The 10000-nt window shown below is 37.2% G+C and overlaps 1 protein-coding gene across 1 annotated transcript in view; it reads left to right on the plus strand.

The window, feature by feature from the left end:
• The first annotated feature begins 6116 nt into the window (after positions 1-6116).
• LOC136830297 (octopamine receptor beta-2R-like) overlaps positions 6117-10000 on the plus strand; it is a 639505-nt gene continuing 635621 nt past the window's right edge. Inside the window, exon 1 of the mRNA XM_067089696.1 lies at positions 6117-7089. Coding sequence (XP_066945797.1) covers positions 7028-7089 — 62 coding nt within the window. The 5' untranslated portion in view covers positions 6117-7027. The remainder of the gene's footprint in view (positions 7090-10000) is intronic.

Raw genomic sequence — 10000 nt, forward strand, 5'->3', positions numbered from 1 at the left:
ATAGATACAAGAATATATATACAAAACATATGTAGGTGTGGCAGTAAGTCTCATTGGTACGCAGGTGGCCACCGACCCAAGAAGTTTCTCCCAAAATATACGGCTCTACGCGATGGACATCAACTTCAGACCCATTTCCGGACTCCATCCGCTCATTCCTCCAAGACAGAATACATGCCACACACCAAGACATCTATGTGATGAGAAGAAAAATAAGTGAGCTAGCCGCATCGCTTCGCCTCCTGTGCTAGAATGATGCTATGTACAGATATCTTTCCTATTTTGTTGTATCAGGTGCTGTTGACAACAGTGAGACCCACTCCAGAAATTTGAGCAACAAATTAAAAAGACTAATTAGGAACTGTTTATGGAATAATCTTGGCTTGCCCAATCATGTGCTGAACCTCTCTAACCATCCCCTCACCGGAGAAGAACAGATTTTTTTAATTTTGGAGTTTTATTCGCTCTAAAACCAGGTCCCGGGAGTAATCTTAATTTCTTAGTTGCATTTGATAAACATTTTGCAAAGAACAATTATGACAAAAAAGATGCATGTCTCAAAGGCATTTTGCTAAATGCCTTGGAGCAAAATAGCAACAAAAATTCACTCCCGAAAAGATTCCAAAATGCGTTAGTTAGGTTAAGGAAAAGGGAGGATATCATAATCACAAAACCTGACAAAGACGGGAAAAAAGTTTTCTTAGATAATGAGGCGTATATCAGTAAAGTTCAAGAACTCTTAAACGATGCTGAGACCTATGATAAATTAACGAAAGACCGCACAACAAATGTTACTGCCCAGTTTAACAAATCAGTCAAAACCATAGGGGGTAATAAGAAGAACATAGAATTACTAGAGGTATTTAAGATAATCAACCCCTCTCACCCCTATTTTTATGGCCTCCCAAAAACACATAAAGATGGGATTCCTTTACGCCCTATAATATCTAGCAGGGGCTCTTTCATGTGTAAATGATCAAAATGGCTTGCAGACCTATTATCACCCTTTCTAGGAACCTTCTCATCCTCCCACGTCAAACATTCAGAGGATTTTATACAAAAATTTAATAGTTTAAATATCCCCTCTAATAACATCAAATTGCTCAGCCTATACGTTGAGTCATTATTTACCAAAGTCCCGTTCGCCGACATGTTGTCTTTTTTAAAGAGGAAGTTACAGCCATATGAAGACAATTTTGCTCTTGGCATACATAAAACTCTAAAACTAATCAATCTCTGTGTAACTAACAACGTGTTTTCTTTCAATGGTAACTTAAAAAAAAATAATTTGGCTGTAGCATGGGCAGTTCCCTATTCCCCCTTCTAGCAAACCTGTACATGGAATATCTCGAAACAGAAATTTTGTCGCCTATCAAAACCCACAATATGATCTGGCTTGGATACGTAGATATTTTTACTTTCTGGGACAATAGCTGGGGAGACTTCAATGAATTCTTTAAGACTAAATTCGCTAGTTCCGACCATAAAATTCAAAACAGAATGGGAAAAGGACGGAAAATTGTTGTTCTTAGATGTACTAATCATAAGAGAACAGAACAGATATGCTTTCACTGTTTCTTACATTCATTTCCTTAGCTACCACGACGTCTCCGTAAAGATCATGGTAGGGTGCAACCTATTCCTCAGGGGACTTATAATAGGTTTAAATGGATACCTAGGTAAAGAATTCAACACGATCCGCCAACACCGAGTACAACTGGTCTATCCACCGCACATTATCGAGAAGGCTATTAACAAAGCGAATAAAATATACTACAGAGGTCCAACTCACAACAGACAAACATATTTTAACGACAAAATAAAGCTTCCGTACGACGAAAACACCCAAAAAGCTACAGAACAATCTCAGGTCTAACAATCCTTTTATTTCCATTGTCCCAAATCCATCGGGAGCTCACTCAGTAACGTATACTTAAATAAAAAAAGGGAAGAAGCAGGAGTTTACAAGATTCTGCGCAGCAGTTGTAATGAGATTTACGTTGGGGAGACGGGTAGGTCCATCTCGCAAAGAGTATCAGAGCACAAAAGATCAGCGCGCTATGCTTCAGAGAGTTCGGGGGATTTTCCTACATATTAGGGATAAAGGCCATACCATAAACTGGAGTGGGGCAGAGCTGGTTTTCAAGTAGTTGTCCGTACGAAAGAAAGATGCTGGAATCTGCTATCATCAATCAAACCAACAATATGAACCTGTCAGGAGGACATTGGAAATCGGATGATATCGACAGGTTAATCCTCAGGCCTCTTCTTAAGATGGTATTTCAGAAAATACGACCACCGGACGCATCGCCAGACGGGAGCTAATGAAGCCAAAAATCACAAGGGAATACCTTAATTTCTATCCTTCTTGGGTCAATGGCCACCTGTATACCAACGAGACTTACTGCCACACCTACATATGTTTTGTATATATACTCTTGTATCTATCAGCTGTCCACATTTTACCTGTGAGCAGGGGCACAGAAGGAAGTGCTCGAAATATATGGTTGCAACGTCCAAACAGTGTTTTATGGGTCTTTTTTATCTTCATATTATACTGATGTATTACAGTAAAGACATTCAAATATATATATATATATATATATATATATATATATATATATATATATATATATATATATATATATATATATATATATATATATATATATATATATATATATATATATATAGATAGATAGATAGATAGATAGACAGACAGACAGACAGACAGACAGATAGATAGATAGATAGATAGATAGATAATGCCCAACGTTATCTAGAGAAATGTAGTTCAAAATGCCCCACGTAATTGTTAATAATGAAAAAATATTCAGTTTGATAAAACACACACTTTAAACACTATATTTGTTGTGTGTGCATATGTGTAAGAGTGACAACCGCTCGTCCCTAAATTACTGGAGTAAAGAAACGGAGGAGGTGGTGGGAGGGGGGGGAGGAGGGGGAAGGAAGAGAGGGGGGCCTCTCATAAATAAATAAACTAACCAAAAACCTGCAACAGAATTCACGTTCAGTCCTGAGCGTCAGTGGCTCTCGATGCGAGGCGAAAGAAGTCGGGAGAACGGGTGAGTAAACGCTGCTCCCGTTACGCAACTCTTCTCACTAAGGAGTCTCGCCTCAGCCATTAAGGTGAGGAAAGGAGGAAGCTGGGTTATTTATTACGCCGGCACGACCCTGGTACTTATACCGTGGAAGGTTTTACTACGTGATATACGAATGGGTTATGGATTATAAAAAAAACCTCTTTCATTTTTATGAAAGAAACGTTAATGACTAATGAAAATATGGATCGTTTTGGGTTGTAAATCGGCTTGTGTTGATTAATATGGTCTACATTTTTCGTATGAATGAAGAGAGCAAGAGGAACAAGTAAAAAGAGATTATGAGGCATTATGGATTGGTCTGCGTCCCATGAAATGTGTTTTCATTCATTTTTAGCTTTCTGTAACAGAAAACGATTGTGCCGGTTTTGTCTGTCCGTCCGCACTTTATTCTGTCCGCCCTCACATCTTAAAAACTATTGAGGTTAGAGGGCTGCAAATTGCTATGTTGATCACCCACCCCCAAATCATCAAACATGTAAAATTGCAGCCCTCTGGCCTCAGCAGTTTTTATTTAAGGTTAAAGTTAGCCATAATCGTGCTTCTGGCAACGATATAGGATAGGTTACCACCGGGCCGTGGTTAAAGTTCCACGGGCCGCGGCTCATACAGCATTATACTGAGACCAATGAAAGATAGATCTTTTCGGTGGCCCTGATTATACGCTGTAGCTGGTGTACAGAAAATTCGGTTGCGTCGAAGGAACTTCGGCTCATTTTTTACTTTTTAATTGAAAAGATGATAAATTTGAAGTTATAAACTTGCGCTGATTAAATTATAAAATGTTCAAGTCATTATGGACTGATCTGCTTTGGTTAACATGTATTTCCTTTAAAGATAAAATAATTTAAAGATTTAAATACAGTGAAAATGATTTGAAACTAAATTGATTTAAATATCTTTCACGTCTTATGAAAAGGAAGACCTGTTTCATTTGAAGTGTTAATTGCTTTCCGATATTCAGATATATTTAAATCGTATAAAAATAACGATAAACAAAAACATTGCCTATTTTAACTTGTGAACTGATTTAGATTAAAGTACAGTATACGTGAATCAAAGCACCGTATGTATGAATTAAAGTGCCGTATACATGAATCAACCACAGACTGATTGTTGTGGTATTAAGAGAGAGGTAGAGATTAATGAGGCCTTTACTATTTATGAAAAAGAAGGAATGGCTGTGAAACAATTTCCCGTCATAATTCGTTCTGTACCGATTTGCGTTTGGAAAGGCGAATGCCTTGCGGGTTAAAACGACCGTTGATTCTCCCAAATCAAGGACAACTAGATTAAAGGGAGATAAGGAATATCTTACGCCATTTATTATTTCAGATAAAGGAAGATTAACAATATGAAAACGTTATTTTTTCCGAGTTATTATCGATGAAGGAGCGTGTAAGGCGATGTGAAGGAAGATAATACGACTAGATTTTGAAACTGCTTAAATGCTCCGGATACTGGAATGAGAGAGAAGATATATATACACACACACATGCTTATATATTTGTGTATATATATGTGAGCTGTTTTAGATTTAAGTTTATTGTTATATGTATATATATATATATATATATATATATATATATATATATATATATATATATATATATATATATATATATATATGTGTGTGTGTGTGTGTGTGTGTGTGTGTGAGTATATAAATCTTCTTTCTCATTCCAGTATCAAAGTCTAGTCGTATTATCTTGCTTTACATCGACTTACACGCTCCTTCATTGATGATAACTTGAAAAAATTAACTTTTTCCTATTGTTAATCTTCCTTTTATATATATATATATATATATATATATATATATATATATATATATATATATATATATATATATATATATATATGTGTGTGTGTGTGTGTGTGTGTGTGTGTGTGTGTGTGTAGAGAGAGAGAGAGAGAGAGAGAGAGAGAGAGAGAGAGAGAGAGAGAGAGAGAGAGAGAGAGAGATGTAAACTATTCGAAGATGCCACCTTTGAAAATATTACCAGTCCATCAAAAATGCTCATGCACCACCAAAGGATAAAAAAAGTTGCTATTGTCTTTCATTCAAATATAACAATAAACTTAAATCTAGAACAGCTCACATATGATCGCTGGGTAAAACTCGTGAAGGCATTTTGACAGCTTGACTGTGAAGTAATTGTTTGCTGTCAGTTCTTGACATCCGCTTCGTGTTTAGGAATTCATTCTAAAACAAAGATGAGTTTGTAAGTGACATTTTCATAGCTATGAAACTTGTAACAAGCCAGAGGGATCTAGTTCAGACAGCAATGAAACTGAAGACCGGAGGCCAGCAGAATAAGTAGGGTGGGTGAATGAACTCATTTCGCGTAAGTGAAAAGCAATTCGAAAGCAAATGAATTATAATGGGGGCACAAAGAATGAATGAAAGTGGAGGCTTTTCATTCCAAAATTGAAAAATGTCCTAGAAATATTCACGAGGTTGAAGAAAAAAGAAGGAAAAGAACTACAATAAATTTTCAGAATAAACACAACTTTCAAAAGTATAGTTTATAAAAATGCCGAAAAGACGATAAAAGTCGCCGGCAAAAAAGAAAATAGTCTATACAGTTCAAGGGAGGTGAATGACCTTATATGACGCAAGTGATATGCAGATCGCTCATAATTAATAATTGGACATAAAGAATGAATGAAAATGAAAGATTTTAACTACAAAAATTAAAATTTACATAAAAGTAATCGTGTCGATGAAGAAAAAGGAATAAAAAGTAATTAGACAAAATTTCAGAATAGAGAAACACTGAAAGGATAAATTTATAAGAACGCCGAAAAAGTTGAAAAAGTCTACGGTCAAACGATGCCACATTTAAGTTAGTGTGGTTGGCGGCGCGAGAGCCCTGTGTGAAAGGCTGTTGCAACCACCGAGAGTGGGAGGGGACAAGACGGAGGAGGAGGAGGAGGAGAATGAGGAGGAGGGAGGAGGAGGAGGGCCAGCCGTGTTTGCCCGGAGGATTCAGTTACCTGTAGACCGTGCGAGTGTGAGGGGAAGTGAAAGGAATAGCGCTTATCCGACCGACTCGAACTTGAGACGGGTGCGACTTAAACGCGCGCGGGAGCCTTATCTGTATCGGAGGAAACAGATAGCAAGCGACGGTTGTTTGCGGGAGGCGCCGTGGAATTGGATCAGCAGTGAAATAGTGTGGAAGGAGAAAAGGCATGGGAAATATTTAGAGTGTTCTTCGGTACGTAATGACGATTCTCTGTGCTTGTGGTAGTTTGATCTTTCTGTGATAGTTCGACCCGGGAGATACAGAAAATATTGTTTTCCTCTCTGTAGAAAGAAGCAAAGATATTTGATCTCATTTTACTCAGTGAAACAAAGTAAAAGAAATTGACGTGGGTTCCAGCACTTTTAAGATAGAGACACACCGTCAGAACGCCATTGGGAAATTATGCTCGAACGCACCAACAACGCCATAAAATGGTTCCCTTCGCGTCCCGGCCAGTAATATTGCCATCAAGATGGTCTCGACTTTTTACCAGGGCGGCGGGAACGTAACGAAGGAAGAAGATGCTTCTGGAGGAGGCGACGACGAAGGTGCTGGCGCCTCTTCCTCCTCCGCCTCCTCCGGAGGCCAGGGCAACAAGGCCTGGACGTGGATCTGACGGCGATCGCTGGACGCGACGTGAATATCAGGCGGCGCTGATGGGGATGAAGGAAATCATCTACACGTCCCTGGTGCCCCCAGACGCCACGGCCTCCTTCGCTTACACCGCGTCCCCAACGACACCTTCGGGGCCCGACGCTGGTCGTGGCTGACGGAGGCGCCGTAGGAAGGGTTGAGGAGGACTGGGTCGTGGGCGTGAATTTGGGCGTGGAGCCTGCTTGGGTGGCCATACTTGTGTTGGTCCTGAAGGGGCTCGTCATGTTCGCCGTCATAGTCGCTTCCGTCCTCGGGAATCTTCTGGTCATCGTCTCTGTCGCCAGGTAAGGAGTCTGTCTGCCAGGGGTTTCTGTCTGGGGGGGAATTCTGTCCACTGCTTCTATGGAATTTCGAGACTTTTTTTCATTTACCGCCTTTCGTGGAATCATGTTTGAGTATTTTGTATAACTAATCACTAACCTTTGAAAATTCAACCTGCAGTCCTTTTTTGGTGAAATTGTGACTAGTGTATTGTGGGAGTTATTACTCATTGCCCCTTGTGGAATTTGATTAGATATCTTTCATTTCACTTTGTGGAATTCCGCTCTCTGCCTTTTTTGTGAAATTGTGATACGGAATATTTTTGGGAAATCGGCATATTTCCATTAGTGAAATTTGGTTTACTGTCTCTTATGACCTTTTGTGGAATTCTGTCCACTACCTTTTAGAGACACAGTCTTTATTAACTTAAGTGGAATTCTTTTCACTGGTTTTTGTGGAATTTTGTTTATGGCATCTAGTTGAATTCCGTCCGAGGTATTAAATTTTTACGAAGAGGCACTTGAAAGAACATCGTAGTGGACAGAATTCCTCAAGATGCTGTAAACAGAATCCCACACAAAGCAATGCGTGGAATTTCACGCAAATTAATAAAGAGATTTCTCGAAACAGTAATGGATACAATTCCACAAAAGACCAAATTTCACTAATAGCAAAATACAAAATTCCCAAAATACTATTATCATGGTCTCACAAAAAAAGGAAGAGGGAAGAATTCCACATTATGCAGTGAAGAAGACATACACAAAATTCCACCGGGAGCAATGAGTAATAACCCCCAAAATATGGCAGTTTCTTGTGGAATTTTGTTTTTTGCCTATAGTGGCGATAAATTTGCTAACTTCAATGGAATTCCACTCTTTGCATTTTGCGGCATTCTGCCAACAGCAGTTTGTGGAATTGTGGAACCCGTAATTTCTATAACAGCTGCTACATAGTCTCTTGCGTATTATTTTTTGTCGTTTGTGGAATTGTTTCAGTACCTTTTGTGGAATTCCTTTCATTACCTTTTGCCTTGTGTAGAATTATGAATCTAATCATTTTTGTGGAAATGAGTCCACTGGTTACTCAGGATCTCTGTTCATTTCTCTTCGTGGAATTATGTTCAATACCTTTTTTGGTATTTATTTCAGTGTTTTCTGTGGAAGTATCTCCATTTCTACATCTGCAGTATTAAGTTCATTGCTTGTAATAGATTCCTCTTCAGTGACTTTCGTATGGAATATCTTTAATTAGCTTTTTTGGAAATGTATCCACGGCATTTCCTTAAATTCTGCTCATTTTTAAATCTTCCTTTAAGCGTAAAGAAAACGCTCATTCTCAACTAGCATTTCATTTGTAGAATATATTACCCCATTCGTGTTTACACGTTTGAAGGTGTCCTAGCCACCCCATCCCATAAATCAATGTTTAGAAAATGCAAGAAACAATGGAAGCCTAGTGTGTGAGCGGAAATGGACCACAGAGAGAGAGAGAGAGAGAGAGAGAGAGAGAGAGAGAGAGAGAGAGAGAGAGAGTATTTTTAAGTGTCAAGGTTACTGTGACTTTTACCCCATACAAAAGCTGGTTGTGCTGAATGAGATCAAGATTAATACGTATGTTCGTATCTACACAAGGATTAGCACCGGATATGTAAATGAGATTACATCTACCTATCTAGCAGTCTACCTGTTGTTCTATCTGTAAAACTATATAGGCTAGTTTCGAATACATGGCGAAGCTGAAGGGTTTAGACCCGTACTTTCATAACATGTCGTGCCTATGTTGATTTAAGTGCTGCATCATGTACCTGACTGTTAGTCTACTTTGGAGGGTTAGTTAGTTATAAATGATTTGTTTAACCATTTACTTTGGAGGGTGGCAGTCATAAAGTTTAGAGGGTCAAGGAGCTAACAGCCTCATATCAAAAGTAAATTCTTAAAACCAGAATGATAACATTTCTTGAAAGTAATTTTTTCAAGTGGGCACACACACACACACACACACACACACACACACACATATATATATATATATATATATATATATATATATATATTTTAAAAACGTACATTAAAATATATATATATATATATATATATATATATATATATATATATATATATATATATATATATATATATATATATATATATAAAATCATACATAACACTACAACTTCTTAGTACGTTTTGCGTATGAAATAAACACATACATAAATAAAGAATGCTTGATAACCAGAATATCAGCTTGTAAAAATTAAACTAACGAATCCCAGAAATGATTCTTCGTAGTAGCAGGATCATCTAAGATAACACTTAATGTAAATATTATTTAGAATAAAAACAAATGGAAGAATCAAAAATAATATCCTGCGGTAAGCAAGAACTAGTCACCCAAAAAGTATAAGCGAAATTTACCACAATATCATAATAAAAACAAAATTCCACAAAAATAAAATGACTGAGAAGTTGTCAGATCATAAAGTCAGAACCACAAATAAGAAATAGAAAAACAGAATAACGACCCATAAATAACATAGTAAAAATAAAACTTGATCTCTCTCTCTCTCTCTCTCTCTCTCTCTCTGTAAACACATACACACACACATATATATATATGTATGTATGTATGTATGTATAAACTGTTACAGTTTATACATATATATATACTATGAATATATATATATATATATATATATATATATATATATATATATATATATACACAGTTTATGCTACACACATATATATATACATTACACACACACACACACACACACATATATATATATATATATATATATATATATATATATATATATATATATATATATATATATATATAGTATATCTTGTAAACAACAACTAAACTCAGAAAGAACACTAAATGCCCCAGAATCACCCCTCTGGATAAACCAGATTCCCCGCCACTCAA

This window comes from Macrobrachium rosenbergii, chromosome 46 (assembly GCF_040412425.1).
Source record: "Macrobrachium rosenbergii isolate ZJJX-2024 chromosome 46, ASM4041242v1, whole genome shotgun sequence".
Classification (NCBI taxonomy): Eukaryota; Metazoa; Arthropoda; class Malacostraca; order Decapoda; family Palaemonidae; genus Macrobrachium; species Macrobrachium rosenbergii.